This window comes from Branchiostoma belcheri, unplaced genomic scaffold (assembly GCF_001625305.1).
Source record: "Branchiostoma belcheri isolate BF01 breed outbred unplaced genomic scaffold, Haploidv18h27 scaffold63, whole genome shotgun sequence".
In the NCBI taxonomy this organism is placed as follows: Eukaryota; Metazoa; Chordata; class Leptocardii; order Amphioxiformes; family Branchiostomatidae; genus Branchiostoma; species Branchiostoma belcheri.
The window spans coordinates 1,886,528-1,905,493 of record NW_017804276.1 but is presented as its reverse complement, the minus strand read 5'-3'; the positions used below and the strand labels follow the sequence as shown (position 1 = coordinate 1,905,493).

General features: G+C 40.6%; 1 protein-coding gene across 1 annotated transcript; it reads right to left on the bottom strand.

The window, feature by feature from the left end:
* Positions 1 to 11,394: 11,394 nt before the first annotated feature.
* Positions 11,395 to 18,009, bottom strand: LOC109483274 (protein C8orf37-like). The gene is made up of 6 exons (XM_019786270.1): positions 17,772 to 18,009; positions 13,759 to 13,840; positions 13,572 to 13,630; positions 12,910 to 12,975; positions 12,255 to 12,403; positions 11,395 to 11,871 (listed from the first exon to the last, which is right to left on the bottom strand). The coding sequence occupies exons 1-6, from the start codon at positions 17,900 to 17,902 to the stop codon at positions 11,765 to 11,767; spliced, it is 594 nt and encodes a 197-aa protein (XP_019641829.1). The 5' UTR covers positions 17,903 to 18,009; the 3' UTR covers positions 11,395 to 11,764.
* Positions 18,010 to 18,966: the final 957 nt, after the last annotated feature.

Below are 18,966 nucleotides of genomic sequence, written 5' to 3'. Positions count from 1 at the left end.
TGTGACATGGTAGTCCGTTAATGGCGACATTAGGATTTACAATCGCGTAAACGATCATTTCTTGGAAACGTAGGGAAGTTTATAGTTTTGTGATTTAGCATGAAGCATACAAGTCAAGAAGGTATGGATTGATTGTCATCAAATTTAGTAGGTAAGTAAGCCTGACCTATCAAAGAAAGGTTTTCTTTAATTAAAAATTTACTCCCTGGCGTCGTTCCTTGTAGCAGAATTTACGGCTTCCATATCTCGTGTTCTGAGGTTCTGATGGACATGCTAGGGTCATGATTTTTGGGTAGCTAATAGATCATTGCTTGATGAAGAATTGTTCTAGGTTACGGCACCCTAGCAACATTTTGAATTGTAACTGCAGGGCCGAATTTTGTTTGCGGCTTTGGCCCTTTTCCCACTAGCATTAAGTTGTCCGGATCAAGCCGAATTCATTTGCGACCGGCGTCGATCCCGTCAATTTTACCCCAGTGGGAAGGTTCCCTATCCGCCGCGGCACGGTTCGGCTTGTAGGGCTTAGCTACGATCGTGAGATCGAGCTGGATAGGGAGCGCTCACACGGGGGTAAAATTAACCGGATCGAAGCCGGTCGCCAATCAATTCGGCTTGATCCGGAAAATTTTATGCTAGTGGGAAAAGGGCCAAAGCCGCAAACAAAATTCGGCCCTGCAGTTACAATTCAAAATGTTGCTAGGGTGCCGTAACCTAGAACAATTCTTCCTCTTGTCCCTTTAGGAGGTGTGTGGCCTTATTTCAGATGATTATATAATAAATTGACGTTTACACTTGTTCATTCTGGAATGAGGTTGACTTGTTTCTTAGGGTGCCTACAAGAACGTCATGTGATAGATATTACTTACTAGTTGAAGTTTCGTTGAAGAGATTCATTTGTCACGTATAGATACAGTTCCTAGTGAATTATTTCATCAGTGACAACTTGGAAGGATAAGGCTACTAACCTCCAAATTTTCGATGGCTATCAGTCCATCTTGTTCACGGAGTGGAGGGAGGGGGACAACAACTCCAGAAAGGACAAAAGTAGCAAGGAACAGAGTAAGACGGAAAACAAGAACAACTCCCAGCGAGTTACTTGGTTCTCCCCTACATACATGGAGTTACAGAGAGGATAAAACGCGTATATGCCAAACATAATGTGAGCCTGTACTCTAAACCGGGCTTCACCTTACGTAATGCCCTTGTCAGACCCAAGGACCCTCTAGCACCTAGTGAGAAGTGCGGTGTGATCTACAAGATCAAGTGTGAAGAGTGTGGGGAGATTTACGTGGGTGAAACTGAGCGGTCACTGGGGGAAAGGACTTCTGAACACCAAAAGTCATTACACCAGAAAGATTGCAAATCTGCGTTAAGCCAACACCAACTCTAGGGTGGTCACAACATCACTACCAGGCCCATCTCTGACATTATTGAAATCATAGACCAAGAGTCTCGTAACCCACACAGGAAGATTAAGGAAGCGGTGCACATACAGTTGGAAGGTGCCAAGCTAAACCGGACAGAAGGTTGGGAACTCCCCAAGACTTACCCTTACTCCGGAAGGAGGCAGCGGGGGGTGGGACCCGACAGACCGATGCAAGTCTCGGGCCTAGTCTCGCGCTCTCGCGAGAACAAGATGGACTGATAGCCATCGAAAATTTGGAGGTTATTATCCTTATCCTTCCAAGTTGTCACTGATCTAAGAATACACTAGGAACTATAGTTGAAGTTTATATTGCATGGGTATTTTTACCTCTGTGTACGTTGTTGACATTGAATGGCTTAGCTTGTTTACCAGAAGAATCATACTATTTTAGACAGAAGTATACAGGCAAAGTTTTCGAACAATATATCTTATTAGCTTTGCTCAGGTACGCGTGTATAAAAAGATTTTGATATAATGATAATCATTATGTCTTGTTGTACGTTTTGGTTGAATGGTCTAGAGATCGTGAGAGCATCGATAGATCGTCGACCGTAACTCGGGCGGCATACGCCCGTGTGTCGAGCGAGCTTCGGCCGACTCCTGTCTGGTTAAAAAGGTGGTCGTTGTGTTAACCAGACGGTAATGTAAATTTGTGGCTTTTGTGGTAGTATTTGAGTTGGATCCTTCACAGAATTCCTGTTTGTATTTTTATTCTATTCTGCCAGTCCGCTCCATTACTTTGCTTAAAAAAATATAACGACAGGTCATACATAAAAATTGGTCAAACTATTCATTTTTGGTGGATACACGGCCTTGCTTCATCTGCGTGCCATATCATAGGGACTTCATTATCATAGATGTATTCCCAAGCGATCGCCCGAGCCTCGCACAATGTGACAGCGACGATTTTCAAGCCAAAAATACGCGCGATCGTTGGTCGATCTCAAAATATCTGAAAATCCAAATTCCTTCTTTTAGAAATCTTCGACGTTGAAGGATCACACAACTATACGAAAACAACTCAAGTTGTCGACTTGACCTACCCGGAAAGTCTTCAGTTGCCGACGTGCGTCCGACCAGAAACACCAGCCCCACGGTGAGGAGCACTTTGCCGGACATCTGAAACGCACCTGATGACAACATAGGTAAAAAACAACAACTTAGATTTCAAATGATTACAAGTAGGAAATTAATCCTTTGCATTGAACTATTCTAATAAGGCGTCTAAAGCTATAGGCATGATGTCAGAGCAAGTAACAACAACAACAAGAACAACAAATCTCCGTCTCCTCGTTGTCGTCAATGGCCAAGTTGCTAAAAAGAAAGGTCATTCATAGAGTGAATGTATACGTATATCTGCATTGCGACGGTCAAAAGCCCTGGCCTTGGGGTGCTGCCAGCAACGTACAGATGGTGTTATCACAGCAGCCCAACCGTCCCATCGCAAGATGGCTACTTGGCAAGCCATACCTGCTACCAGATTACCGCGGGTCAACACGAGAGTTTTTTGCATTTGCTTTGTTTTGTTTTGTCGGGTCCCTGATTAACACCTATAACCAGGCAACTCTAAAGCGTCGGTCATAACCCGCCACACGTGCATCTGCGTGCTGTCTACGTGCAAAAACGTGGGGAAAACGTAGGGGATCCGTAAAGCCTCGGTCACAACCCGCGTACGTGCTTTTTGTCCGTACGTTTTATTGGGAGGCTACGTCTGCTACGTTTTTTCTGAAAACGTGGGGAAGGAGTGGCGTCGACGCACGGTTGCGCAAGGTGTAAGAGTGTGGTCTGCACGCTACGTCTGGCTGTGAGTGGTTGCGTGCATCGTACGTTGCGCAAGTGGCAAGTGAGTTGTACGTGCTTACAACGTACGATCTCTGTGCGATTGCAACTTTACCGTAAGGAGGTCGTACTCACACGTGCGTCTTACGTACGATACGTACGGGGCACGCGCGTCGCCCGTACTCGCACGCACGGGTAGTGAATCCGCACGACCGCAGACCGTACGTAGAAAAAGTTTTACGTGCACTTAAAGTTCTACGGCGTGTTTGCGTGCTCCCAAATCCGTAGGATTCCGTATGGAGGTGGTACTTACCACGCACGGATGCCCTACGTTTTCCCACGTTTTTGCAAGTAGACAGCACACAGAAGCACGTACGGTGGGTTGTGACCGGGGCTTAAGTGGTGAGTACCACCTCCGTACGGAATACTACGGATTTGGGAGCACGCAGACACGCCGTAGAACTTTAAGTGCATGTAAATTCTGCGTGTGGTCTGTGGATTCACCATCCGTGCGTGCGAGTACGGGCGACACGCGTGCAACGCACTGACGGGGATCGTAGGTTGTAAACACATACAACTCACCACTTGCGCAACGAACGATACACGCAACCACTCACGGCCAGGCGTGTCGTGCAGACCACACTCTTACACCTTGCGCAACCGTGCGAGTGGCGTCCTCCCTCGGCCGGTCACCCTACGTTTTCAGAAAAACGTAGCAGACGTGGCCTCCCAAAAAAACGTACGGACAAAAAGCACGTACGGCGGGTTGTGACCACCCCTGGAGGCCGCCGGTAATCTAACGCGGGGGGTTCAACTCCCTCAAACACAGTGTACACGCGCGCGCGCACGCACACACCAGACACACACTTAATCGCGCTCCTGGCTACCGGCCCGCTGGAAGGTTGCCGACCCCCGTCTCAAGTCCTGTAACTCAGCTGGTCTAGATTAAAACCGTTCTTACTCGACTGACTTGGAAGTTGCCCTCGCTTAAGGGCCCTTAAGTGATGTGTCTCATGTCTTGCAAATCCAACTTTTATCATGAATTTTGGCACTATTCACTGGGTAAACAAGAGGTCGGAGATCCCATTACTTTTTTAATGATCAATTTGGTCTACAGTACAAAAAAAACTCTTTTTTTAATGCTACGGAACACCCTGAAAGGGTTCGCCAAAGATTTTACAGATGCGCCGTCACCCGTGTTAGGCCCCCCTAAGTTTAATATTTGAGTTTGGCCTGTTACTGAAAAAACTGTTACAAGAAATTCTGCTTACTGTATTATGATGAAAGTGTCACAACAGTGTCGCAAAATATAATAATATATAATATATAATATATAAAGAGAAGATGTGGTGCATATGAAAGGAAAGAATCAGAACAGGGCGACTACTGCTATTTTGTTGATTTATTTTCATGACGAATAGACTTGTTACTTGTTACACTGTGTTTTTGTATTCAATTTGTGTCCTAACATTTGTATTTCTACAGTTAGTAGTCAAACCCAGTAGTTTTTACCAGTAGTTTCTTAGTAGTTATCAGTAGTTCTTTGTGTAATAATTATCTGTTTTTATACCAAATGTTTCTTCTGTTCATGCAATTAGCCCTCTGTCATGAATTTGCAATAAAACTTTATATATTCCAAAGGGAGTACAAACAGGCTCTTTAAACTAGACATTCAAACACGCTTTAAGGGTTAAATACTTCCCTGAACTATATAGCAACAGATTTATTGCATGTGTATTCATTTTCCATATACCATAGATCCTTGTGCATATTACATACTAGTTTAGTGTTTTCTCATATGACAAGTGTCCTTAAGGGATATGGGGATAAATGTATCAGCACATTTTTCCACCTCTTAAGGGATAACACTACTATCCCATTAATTCAGACACTTGTTTCAAAGACAATAATTTTATGTACTAAAAATAATTGATGAATAACCATAGCTTTATATTTTTGAAGAAGGGTGTTCGTGTCATCAGGAAAAAATATACCAAATGTTTTATGAAGAATACACAGACAGCGGCAAAGCACAGGATCAAACGCAGTATGCCAGCAGAAAAATATTAGACATTTATTTCGCTGCAACATATGCAGAGCTTTCCCACGACAACATTAGTCATGGTTTACCGACGGTTAAGTATGTGTTGCCTCGGGACAGCTTTGCATGCTGCAATTGACCTGACGCCTTCGGATGACCTAACTTAAGTGTATAAACATGTTTACTAAGAGACCAGGTGTGTGTTTCGAAGAACATAACACTCTTCGATGGAAAAAACACTTAACATAAAGTGATATCTTACACATAAATTTTTGTCATACGTCGTTAAAAAGCTATCTCAATTGCAGATTACACCTCAAAAGGAATCCCAAGACCCTGTTGTCTTTAGAAGTTCATGCGTAACAGGAATTGAGATAGGAATGGCAGATTAACATGAATTAACGCGCCTATGCATGCCATAACAATACATGTATGTAAAAAAAAACAGGTGTGGGTATAATGTGCAAATAATAATGTGCTTATACACACGTGCACAGTGAAAACCAAGTGTCCATAGGCGACAATTCTCCGTAAAGTTTTATACTTTGCAGATTAAGAACAGTATAGTGTATTAAACAGTGTGTGATCACTTACCAACTGGTAACAACGTATCGTAGAAATGGCTAAATCCCTGGTCTAATAATCTAGCCTGACTAAAAATAAATCGCGCTCCTGCCAAGAAGTGGGCCGGGGACCCCGCCGTGCCCAGTGGCCGTGCCCAGGCATGGCTTTAATTGAAATTGAAATACCTTTATTGTACATTCATGCCACGACGGGCTAGGTACAGGTCAAGACACATAACAAACGTATATAGAAAATTGGAGACAAAAGATGCACTACTTGACTTAGACATACATACATACATAAGGAACATACAAGGGTACTATACTAGGCTAATACATAGTGTTCTAGTCACTGAGATAATACAAATTTAATTAGCGGACGCTGCGAAGGAGACTTGACTAGTCACCGTGGACAAGGTGGTAGAATCAAGCCTTTGCGTTATCCTTGTTAAGATAATTAAAACCCGTATATACTGCCCTCTCCCCCTCTTTCCTGCACAGGTGGCATCATCGGCCAAGTGGCATGTTATCTATGTTAGGCACGGCGGGTTGGGCTAGGGTTGGGCAGGGTTGGGCAGATTTCACATATCCTAAGGATTGGAAAATCTAAATTCTACAAGTAACTTACGTGGTGTTCTCGATGATGACAAGACATCGACAATAGTCAGTCACTACATGCACGAGTCAACAACAACAACAAAAATAACTATATATTCTACACTTTTGCCAACCATGCATGCTCGGTGACAAAGTGTGTTCGACTTTTCTCCGTGGATGTTTCAATCTGATTGGAAATCGTAAATCAAAATTTTACGACAACCTACGACATCGGTATACTCCACCATAACTGGTGGCGATCATGCCTTGTGGTCACTAGTATCCCAAACATTGGACTGAAAGAGTTTAGCAGAATACCTGTGTAAGTTGTGCTATCTATCACCACGATTCAGTTCAACTACATAGTAGAGGTCACTTACATTTCGACATGCCTTCCTTACCTCCTACCTATATCTATTTACTTATGAATATCTGGAGTAATGCTTACCTTAAAAGAGTCGAGGTTAACCTTTAGACGTATATAAATCTATGCGAATACTCCGACTTGGTGTGCGGACTTTTGTTAGCTAGACGAAAACTGTCGTTGTGGTCTCAAGTTGAAATGGCCACTCTGTATTGTTTTCAAGGTGATTCCTCATTGGTCGGGCGATATCTCTAATTGACACCAAAGGGGTGACGGAATTCTTAACACTTAGAATTTTGCAAATATAAAAAGAAGACGTTTCGTTTAAGAAAAAGAAACTTGTACCGCCCACGGAAATACCGACAAAAACGGTGTGGTACAATCAAGCCTTTGAGTTATCCTTGTTAAGTTATCCTTGTTAAGATAATTAAAACCCGTAAATGCTCCCCTACCCCTTTTTCCTGCACAGGTGGCATCATCGGCCGATTGGCATGTTATCTATGTTAGGCACGGCGGGTTGGGCTAGGGTTGGGTAGGGGTTGCTTTCATTTTGATTCAAAGAATAATTTGGATATGACCAATATGACTTAAAAGATGCTATTGTTGAGTTTTAATGTCCGGACAGACAAATTCCTGCAAATAGTAGTAGCTAGTCACTTCAGGTAGGAGTAAACAAATAACGTTGGTGCCCTAACATCGAACACTTTTTCCTGCGTTTTAAGTCATGGCGCTCTATTACTAGTTGTCAGAGAGTGGTCAGGTTTTAATGGATGAATTTTGAAAGCATTTGTGTAGAGAACATACTTAAATAAGAAATGCATTCATACTGTTCGTGAGCCGTTCACCCTCCGCGTTGAAGCAATTGTGCTACTGCTTTGTAAAGTCAGTGGCAACAAACACGGTGTAGTTATGCATAATAAGATCAGTAAAAAACTCCGTTGGAAGTTAGAGCACGTACAAAGTTAAGGCATCCCTTGTTATAAAGTATGAAGAAATAGAATATAAATTTTACACAATTTCGCGATACATCCTAGCATGCATCTCGGTACGTATCGAGAAGTAAGAAAGTCCAACATGATACATGAGGGCCTGCAAGCCCTTTTTCGTAAGGCGTAATCAGGCCGTTTTAGACTTCGTAATTTGTAGGCAGCCTCCGCAAAAATCAACTTAATTCGTAATTGGACATTAGCCGCAAATCGTAAAGTCGTAATCAGCTCTGAGACTTTAACGTAATTCGTAATAGGCGGCGAAAATTTTGCGTAATTCGTAATCACTACCCCCCCTTGCAGGCCCTCATACATGATACACAATGGCGTCCAAGCTCATTCGTTGTAAATTAACCTACACCATGCAAAAGGTCATGTGTACTGGTTGTACCAGGTTTCCCCGTCTCTGCCCTTTAACCCTCTGGCATAATCAAATGATGGTTCTCTCCACATCTTCAACCTTTTTACACCTTTAAATCTAAAACAAACCCCATTCGACTTGTAAATACATCGCCTTGAATTGATTAATGTATGGTCTGGTCATATTTAATTAGCCTTTTGAGTTGCGCTGTGTTGGCGATGTTTTGGCGATAGATGACAAGGTTTAAAAAAGTCCCTGACGTCTTAGAACGCAATCTTCATAGACAAAGTGCACCTGCTACATTTCTTTGATTAGAAGAATTCGTATCTTAAGTTTTAATATATGTTATTTCAAGGTGTGTGTAGGTCATAGCATGTAATGCTACCTACATACCAAAAATCACGACGATCCGTCAACCGATTTTTTTAGTTATCCTCTCTTGAATATTCTTTAAAGAAATCGTCCTGCAGTTCCATAACAAGCTGCTGGGGGCCTTAACTCGCGTGACGTCTTTCAAAGCACAAGAGCTGCTGTGGCCTTACCATCTAAACTGCATGACCATAGCATTTCAAGATCGCGAGGTATCAAGACCAGAATCTCCACTGCAGTATCAAGGGAAGCCAATAGGGGGCCCAAATCTCATTATTTCTATATTTAGTCACACCCTACCAACCCACCAAGTATGAAACCAATCCATCCGTCGTTCTTGAGTTATCTTGTTGACAAAATTTAATCCCCTAGGGAATGCATTCGTGGAATACTTGGATTACGTGGAATACTAATATTTTCAACGCAATCGCAGAACTATACCAACGGCTCCGCCCCTGAGACGTCGCCAAAAAGATGTCTATTGCCATGCGGAACGTGGATGGAAGATAACTATGAAGAGGGGAGACAGGACAAGGCTCTGATTTAATGTTTGTGTTTTACTTTGATGCAGTGATGTATTTCATTCCTTTTATATGTAATGGCGGCTGTGTATATGTGATGTTCCCGCTGAATCAAAACCATTTGTACAATAATTGTACAACTTTTATTTCATTTAGTTGTTTCAGTAAGAAATGAATGTTGTAATAGTTGGCAGTAAAGTTAGCACAATACAGGTATCATGTCTTGTTTAACAAGATTTATGATGTCAAAATTTGAAAATGTAGGAATCTTGTTTTCATGGCCTGCCTTGTTTTTTTTCACCCTATTGCATTAGATTTAGAGTCTCCGGAGGATGTCATCCATAAAGCTAACTTGCTGTGGCCTTACCAATAATAACACAACAACAACACAGTGGCCTTGTTTTCTATTTATGTACTAGTATTCCATCCTAAACATTATGTCAGTTATAGAGTCGCTGTTTGGATGTACAGGCATTTCCTATGTTACAAAACATTTCACAGTCCTTATTACATGAAATCAGAATAATAAAATCAGGCCACACCAATCTAATTTGTTGGTTCTCGGATTCGCCTCTTCGTTTTTTTCTGATTTGCAAAAAAAAAAAAATAAGATTGTATTCTTGGTCCTGAATCAACTGAAAAATAGCTCATGTTTTGCCCCAACCAGCTGAGGAAGTACCTTTTCTTCCTAGTTGTTACAGTTTTCCCATCTATCATTTCAGTGGTTTGATTAAAAGTTCAAAATTCAATGTTTAAATTTTAACCCAGCCTTTTGTGTTGACTTAATGGCTCATTTTGTAGCATTTAAGCCTATAATAGGATGCCTAGACCTGTTTTTATTTTTATTTTTTTTCGCCCTGTCGCTTCATATTTTTTCTGAAAAAATCCGAGAACCAACAAATTAAATTGGTGTGGCCTCAAGACTAAAATGCACATTTTCACCCTTCCTGACAAAAAAGTACAATTTTTTCCAATTTCACACACAATAAAAACAAAACAAACTCATGAACCATGTCCCACATTACAAAAGAAAAAAAATCATTTTAAAGGACACCTCATCAATATGAGTAAGCTACATGTATCAATATCTACAACAAAATGAAGTATGAAGCACAAATGCAGCTTCAATGGTCATAATCTATATTTATGATGTTTTTGCACAAAACCCTAGAAAGTATTACACTTAGAAACCTCAACACCATACACAATACTTTTCAGACCATCTAGTCAAGCACAAGTTACTACAGCAGGGCTGGAAATACCACCTGTATATGCTGGTCAGTGCAGGTAAAGTAGGAGCTGTGAAGGTGCATGTATTTTTTTATCTGTTTACCTTTACTGAGGCCACACCAATTTAATTTGTTGTTTCTCAGCTTCGTCTCTTCGTTTTTTTCTGATTTACAAAAAAAACTCAAAAATGCTCATATTTTGCCCCCAACAGTTGAGGAAAGTCCTTTTCTTCCTACTTGTTACAGTTTTTCCATCTTTTTATGCAGTAGTTTGATTAAAAGTTCAAAATTCATTGTGTTAATTCTAACCCAGCCTTTTGTGTTGACTTCATGGCTCCTATCGAAGCATTTGGGGCTATAATAGGATGCCTAGAGGCCTTCAAAGGCCTTCACACATTACCTACAATGCACCATACTCAATATGCACAACTCAAACCATGAACCAGCCTATTCAAGACCCACTTTCTGACAGGGCTCGAAATACTGGGTGCATGTGCACCTTAGTGCACCCAAATTTGGAGCGGTGCACCCAATTTTTTCCTGGGGGTGCACCAGTGCACTCAAAATTTTTGTAGGTTTATGTATGTCAAGATGTCTAGTTGTATACATGTACATTTAACATCTAAGTGTTAGAAAATAATAAAATCATTCATGATTCTTGTACTACTTTTCTTTAGAAATGAAACATAATTAGTTTTTGTTGACATAATACTTGTTTTTTTTACATGGTGCACCCCAAATTTTTTTGTGCACCCAATTTTTCTAGGTTGGGTGCACCAACTATTCCCAAAAATGAATTTCGAGCCCTGTTCTGTCATTTCTTGAAACTTAGAGCAACATGACAGGCTCGTCTTCTGCAAGACTTAGAACTGTGCTAATGCAAAATCACCCAACTACATTGTAGTACTAATACCTAACTGATAGCAGCATTCGTCTTGTGGATTGTAACTTTCTTCCTAATGCCTAACTCTTTTAACTATATATTTGCACATACACAATTGCAGGTGAAATATAATATTATCCTTTTTGGTCCCCTTCTGTAGAGTTCACATAGGCACAGAGGTGTGTGACAATTGTGAGAAGTAAATTAGACTTTATTACTTACATGTACATCTAACTGTGAAACCTACATGTATGTATCAAGCCAAGAAAGAAAAAAAAAACTGCTTCATCTAAAGTCTGATTCCATAGCTCCACCCAATTCTGTCAAAACGTAGAAATGCAAAGATGCAAATATTTCACGAACACACTCTCTCATTGGTCAAACTGCTAATTGCCATTCTCTCATTGGTTGAGCTTCTAATTATGATGCACAGCAAGGATTAACAGAACATACAGTACTCTGCCGCCTTGCTATGAGTCGTGCTTCCCACAAACCCATTTGAAGATGCAAATATTTCACGAACACACTCTCTCATTGGTCAAACTGCTAATTGCCATTCTCTCATTGGTTGAGCTGCTAATTACATTGTATGATGTACAGCAAGGATCGGTCTATTAACAGAACATACAGTACTCTGCGGCCCTGCTATGAGTCATGCTTCCCACAAACCCATTTGAAGTCTGTTTTCTTCTGAATGTCTACGAGGTCTTGCACTGATGTCCACTTGCACTGGCAAGCATAGGCCCTACTTCCTGTACATTCATGAAAAACATAGGAGAAAATATTGAATTCTCTATTCTTAGCACAATCAAATTCTCTATGCTAAGCACATTGAATTCTCTATGCTAAGCACAAATACATGCTTTATGAAATTCCATATAGAATATGGCAAAATGTAGATATGGAAAATATTTTGGAGGAACGTTCAGTCAATCTTGCATTGTTCAAGTAACTACTGACACAGATGAACTTTCATGATAGTATCTATTCTTGTATGGTATACACAATATAATCATTACAAAAATCTTCCTTGCATATTCCAAACTTATCTTTTATTTTTGTTATGAAGAATTTAATAATTATTTCTTGAAGTATCCACTTTAATATTTACGGATAGTTCATTAACGTTTCTCACCTTTTCTCTTGTTAAGTTTGGCTTTGAGTTTAGCGAAGTCGGGGACGTTGTTTCTGAAGAACAGGTACTCGCATGTGGCGTCCCACTCGTAGTTGTCGTAAAACACGACGCGAAAGTCACAGTCCGTGCAGCGTAACTGGTCACACGATCTAGCGAGACACAAAAACATGCAAACACCTTAGTTTGCCATGAACTAGCAATATAGTTACAAACAAACAAACAAACAAATAGAAAGGTAACATTTGAAAAGCAAATGCATAATGTTTACCTTTGCATATGGTCTGCTCTGTTAATCCTTACTCAAACACACTCATATGTATGGTCAGACAGGAGTCTAAATCCCTCCTGCTATGAAATTGCAACATGATGTAGCCTAACACCTGTTACCATGGTAACAGACGTCTGGTTCATGTCATTGACCAGGTCAGAGGTCAGTGTTTGGAACAGAAGAAGAAACAGAGCGAAAACAATATGTTTTCCTTCGGTAAACATAAATATAATTCATATATCACAACGAATCTAAATACTTCGATTTGAAACAGCTTGAATCTGGAGACACACAAGATTACTAAATTATGAAATGGCTTTCATGAACTTAAGTTTAAATACAAAAGAGAACCACAACCTTCTTTTTGTTGTTCAGTGTTAAGTTTACCTTTGGTTCATACTACTGCCCAGGCCCATGGCATGCTTGCTTCCTCCTAGGTACAACACTGCACACCTGTCGTGGGAAATAACATGTAGCCATTAGATAAGGAATGCATCCCCAGTTATGTTTTCTTACTGTATGTTGACTATACTTCACGATCATGAGTAAAATTACTTATTAGTATATTACTCCCATGCAGATAAACAATTACCAGTGGTAAAGTAAATCTCATTTTTTAATCATTACTGGGGTACTTTTGAGTTGGAAAAATCTGCAAACCTCTAGAACATTAGAAATCATTGTCAAGACAACTAGCCAAGATTTCAAACACGATCCAAAAAGGACCTAGAGTATTTTACTAACAGTCCACAGATAGGAAGTTACCTAGTATTATGTTTGCCAAGCTTAAATGTTATAGTTACTAAATCATTCTGAGTAAAGAGACTCTTTTTTCACAACCAAGACTAGTGTTTTATTTACAGCCGAAGTTTTGGTGACCGTCTGTCACCTTCCTCAGGGAAGTTCTGACTGGTTCACATTGCACTGCAGCACAGGTGTCACTGCTATAGATGCATTTCCAAACGTTCAATATTTACATGTCCACCTGTGCTGCAGTGCAATGTGAACCAGTCTGATAACATAACAGAAATGTTGAAGACAAGACTGACCTTCTTTTCCCCTCCACTCCTCGTGGAGTCCTAGGTGAATTTTGGGCTGGTGCTTTGTCCTGTAGATGAGAGAAAAAAACCCATCAGCACATCTGTAACTACAATGTAATTATATCCAGACAGACCTGAGTGTCTGCGAGTTCAGTTGTATATGGTAGGTAGCAAGAGAGTATATAGGTGTCCTCACCATCAGTGGTTCCAGTGGTTCAGGTGCTTCACAGATGTCATCTATCATAGCGTCCAGGTCAGCATCACCTGTAGACGTCTTCCTACAGGTGAACAGACAAATGTCAAACATTTTACACCATGGTACTAGTAGACATTTCATGAGGGTCTGCATGGGGGGGTCCTGGCAACGGTTAACGGTAAATTCAGCAGGGCCGATAACGCTTAACGGTAAATTCAGAACGGTCGGTAACGCTTAACGGTAAATTGACAAGTTTTTTTCGAGCTGCACTGGATTTGGTATCTCGCTTTGTGAGAAAGGTGATCACTGACAAAATTACGTATACCTTACATGTAATGAAGCATGCATTAAAGGTATGTGTTCCCTGTGTTTCCCACCTGCCCTGGTCCCCGAGTGCGTCCACAAATACCGGGGTGTCCGAGTCGACGTCGGCCAGCTTGCATTTTTTTCAGTCTGCCCAGTTTTACCGATGGATTTTGAGAGGGGATCGCCGAAGGCGCTCGTATTAAATAAATCTAGGAATGCTTCCCCGGGAAATTTAGGATTTTTAAGCCTTCAAAAACCACATTTTGAGAGGCAAATCATGGTGTTGAGAGTGTTTGTCGGTCCTTCTGATGTTTTCATATATTATTCAAGATTTTTGTTAATTTGGCTGTCAAGGTTGACGGATTCGTTAAAAAAATTCTGTAACTCTCCGCAAACCTCCGGAAATTGAAGGGAAAAACTGTTTCTGGTTAGAGCCGAAGGAACCGAGCGCAGAGAAGCGCGAGTCGAGCGCCAAAGCCAAGGCGCGAGCAATGGTAGGGGGTCCGGGGGCATTCTCCCCCGGGAAATTTTGTATTTTTAAACCTTCAATGACGCATTTTCCTGCAGTTTGAAAGGCAAAATTAGGCGTAACGAAGAATTATTCATTAACGCTTAACGCTGATTTTAGGATGACAAATAACGTTTTACGTTGAATTAAAACGACCCATAACGCTTCACGAGGAATATACTGATAACGCTTAACGTTGAATTAGAGCGGGCCGGCAACGATTAACGGTAAATTAGAATAGCCCATAACGGTTAACGAAAAAGGGCATGCAGACCCTCATTTCATGTGTCTGTGTGATGAAGTGCTTGGCTGGGTCAGGTTATTTCATAGTACAAGATGTACAACTGTATGTTCTTTAATGGGGCCCCGCATGCCCTTTTCCGGAGAGTGCAATTGGCTGTTTTAATTCTACGTAGAGCGTAGAGTCAAACTGCTCGTATTTCTTATTCAACGTAGAGCGTAACTGGCCCATTTTGTGTAGAGCGTAATTCGCCATTTTGATTCTACCAAGGACATAATGTCTCTGATTCTACATAATGCGTTATAGCTTCTCCTGGTTTATCGTAAAAATTGTAATGGGGAGGCTTCTTGAATTCAGCGTAGGCTCTCAAAACTTAGCGTACAGTGTTGTGGGGACCCTCCCTCCCCCATGTAGGCCCTCTTTAATAAGCTTAGTAGCCTGGAACCCAGTCTTGTTACAATGTATTGTAGCTACCATTAGTAGCAACCAATTGAAACAGACTAAATCCAACAAGCCTGGATTCCAGACTACATATTATAAGTTTAGATCGACTGAACTAAAAAATTTCCTTTGTGATTCTGGCATCGAGTGACACTTGACTTGCAAGGTTTCTCTCACAACCATTACAAATTTTTCTGCACAATAGCATTCATTAATATCAATAAATCAACTGAATAAATAAATAAATGAACTTTCTAGATGCAGGGCTCGAAATACTGGGTGCATGTGCACCTTAGTGCACCCAAAATTGGAGCTCTGCACCCAATTTTTTTCTGTGGGTGCACCAGTGCACCCAAATATTTCTGTAGGTATTTTTCTACATATCAAATGTATGATAGTGTACAGGATATACTTGCCATCTAACATTCTAAGTGTCAGAAAAACAACAAAATTTTTGTTGTAGTAGTCTTGTTTAAGATATTAAAGTTAGCTCCTGTTTTGTTTTATGTGGTGCACCCAATATTTTTTGTGTGCACCCAATTTTTAGGTTGGGTGCACCTTTTTCCAAAAATGAATTTCAAGCCCTGAGATGGATAAATAACAACCTATACTGGTACATCTGCTTGGAGATTACATGTCATTGACACTGTGTCCAATTACTTTATCTTGTCACTGACAAAACCGTTATGTCTAACTACAGATAAGGGCACCCTCCTGTTAAATCATTCATTACATATTCTGTGGGAATCGGAGACAAGACAGCTGGCCATTCTTCACTTCCAAGGACATGTCAAATATAATTCTACCTCAAGACAATCGGCTTGACTCAAATGTTAGGTCAGGTCATTATTTTTCAGTAAAACATCTTTTATTATGCAGATAAGGCCACACCGACTTAATTGTATGGATGACGTCCGCGTGCGCATTGATTTTCACCTGTTCCCCCCCCAAAAAAAGATTATGTCCTCCAAGGCTCTGGCCTGGCTCTAGGCCTGTTACTCCATGGTAGTTAACGACAATACAGAGCCGGTGGTAACTGTGGAGGATGGCACCCGGGCTACCGAAGCTCCACGACTCTAGCCTGGGTACCAAACCTTAGGTCGGCTTGGCGGTAATTTTTTGTCGCTTATGTACGGCTTGTAGTATGCGTCGCTATGTACTGACGCAAATTCACAACACCAGATTTGTATTCCTGTAGTCTAGTAGCATCTTTATTTTTGGCCGGAATTTTTTTTATTCCCCCGCGTGCACTAGTTTAGGAGTCTTCAGAGGATGTCATCCATAAAATTACTAGTAAGTCGGTGTGGCCTATGCCCTGGAAAAAAAAATGTTGTGTTTCCTGTTTCCCCACCGACCCTAGAAAAAACTGCCGACCCTAGCCTTTTTTTGGTTGACCCCTGCAAGGGATATGAGTGAGTTTTTTTCGAGCTGATCAACCTTTTCTTGCTCCATGATCTGACAGTGGCACCTGAGTGATAAAACATTGTACAATTGGTTTTCTAGCATTGACATTGAAAATATGTTATGTGTGCTCATGCAAGTTTTACTTTGTTAAACTGTATTGTATAAGTTCATATTTTGCCCCAACAGTTCGGGATAGTCCTTTTTAAGTTCAAAATTCATTGTTTATTATTAAATATTAACCCAGAATTTTGTGCTGACTTCATGGCTCTTATTGCAGCATTTGGGGCTATCATAGGACGCCTAGACCTGTTTTTATTTATTTATTTTTCGCCCTGTCGCTTCATATTTTTTATCAAAATTCTGAAAACCAACAAATTAATGTTAAATTGGTGTGGCCTAACGCCCCTAATGTTTTCAGGACTGAAACAGGAAACACAACATTGTTTTCCCCAGGCCTAACACTGATCATTAGGAAAACAGAGTCACAATTCAAATAGACAGAACACCTGGCCGACGCCCCTTTTGCTAGGCAACCCAGGTAATCCAGGTATAAACAGGTGTGTTATAGGTCAAAGTTCATGGCAGGAGACCTACTCCCAGTTTATATAGTAGACTCAAAGTATTTTTGCTTTATGTTTGAAATTACTGGTGAATGATATTTCATATGACCACAGTTTTCATTGAAAAGCTACAGTTGATGAAAGGATCTTATTTTGGGCACGTGGAAAAATCATAAATGACGAAGAGACGTTAAAGTAATTTGATTATTTACCATTAGACTAGCAGTTGTTTAGAATCTGTTTAGAATTGTTATTTTATTCGGAATCCCTAAATAAATGTTACGATACTTCTAGATGCAATTTAAGAATGCTGATATTAGGACAAGCTTCATATATATCATGATAGTGAGACAGTTTGCCGGGTGCCCCCCACCCACCTTGCAAATCCATAAATGATTTAACTTAATTTGTACTAAACAAAATACTAGTAACGGATCTGACGAAAAAAGCTTACTGATTGTTTATCAATACCAGTCGATAATATAATCACAGCAGTATATTTTTGATAAGGAAATGATAATTTGAACTGGCTCCCTGCTCCCCCCTAAATTACCTGGTTGGGACGGTCGTCTTTGTTTTGGACACCGGCGCCTTCGACGTCTTGGAAACACCTCCAGATTTCTCCTTCTTCTCCAGAAACTTCGTCTCCACCTCGTCCAAGAGGTCGTCTATGTCGTCAGCCATGTCAGCGTCTTCGCTTGGCCCTACTTTGACGATATATCAGCTCATTTCTTTGATCAAAATGTTTCTGTCTCTCGCGACCACTTGTAAACTACAGTTGCCAATGTGGCGGTAAAATAGGCACGGCATTCTGCGCCTCAGATTCGCATCACATTTCTTTTTCTAAAATGGCATTTCAACTAAGCATAAACGTCGTTTTCTCCTAAAAGCTAATACATCTTATTTTTGATACCCTCTGTTAAATTTATGATTCAGTGGGGCACAAATATTAGTGGGAAGAATCGGAGATTTAAGTTTTTTTTTTTCAAATTACACTCTAAATTTAGAAGCGCTTTGTAGCATACTCGGTAGTCGGCGCTTGTGCACTGTCCGGTTTATTTCCAGTCGTTCCGTCGGAGGTCAGCATTGCAGCAAGCGTTTTCATATCGATTTTCCTGCTTGCGCCCAATTCAGCGAGTTACAAAACCTAATGCTTGAATGTGTGTCTCGACATTTACTCATATTAATGTCAGGATCAAGTGTATCAAACAAATTCGTAGGGGTGGATTATTATGCATTCTTTTACTTAACACTTTGGACTTACCAGGAAACTAACTGGGTCTAACATACTACGAGGTCATTTCATTGTCCGTTAGGCCATGTTGACTAGATTATATGGATGACATCCTCTGGGAACCTCAAAACTGACGCGAGCGTGCGAATAAAAAAGTTTGTCAAAATATATATATAGTTGCCTTCATTATGAAATCTATGTGGTCATAAAGGTTGAACAAATGACTAAACACGCATATTATAGAATTGCGAATAATAATAATAACTTTTCATTTTCATTTCTTCACATTTTTTTTCTTTTCCTGAATTGATTTCGGCTTTCTATGACATTAGTATCGTTTTCCAGTACTTTTTTTGCAGCAGACGACATATATTCACTCATTTTGTACGATTTACAGTAAAGTCGAAAACGTTTTTTTTGGAAATAGACGAAAATTCTTGCGCACGTGGGTGTCATCCATATAATCAACAAGGCCTTAGTGTAACTTGTTGCTGCTCTTTGTATAGGAAAGGAG

Bases quoted from the DNA above. Each gene is read 5' to 3' on its own strand.
- LOC109483274 (XM_019786270.1), bottom strand. From the start codon at position 17,902: ATGGCTGACGACATAGACGACCTCTTGGACGAGGTGGAGACGAAGTTT. The intron at 13,631-13,758 runs GTGAGGACACCT...TCTCATCTACAG, and splicing joins AACCACTGGAACCACTGATG to GACAAAGCACCAGCCCAAAA. The intron at 12,404-12,909 runs GTAAACTTAACA...GTGTCTCGCTAG, and splicing joins GGCAGTAGTATGAACCAAAG to ATCGTGTGACCAGTTACGCT.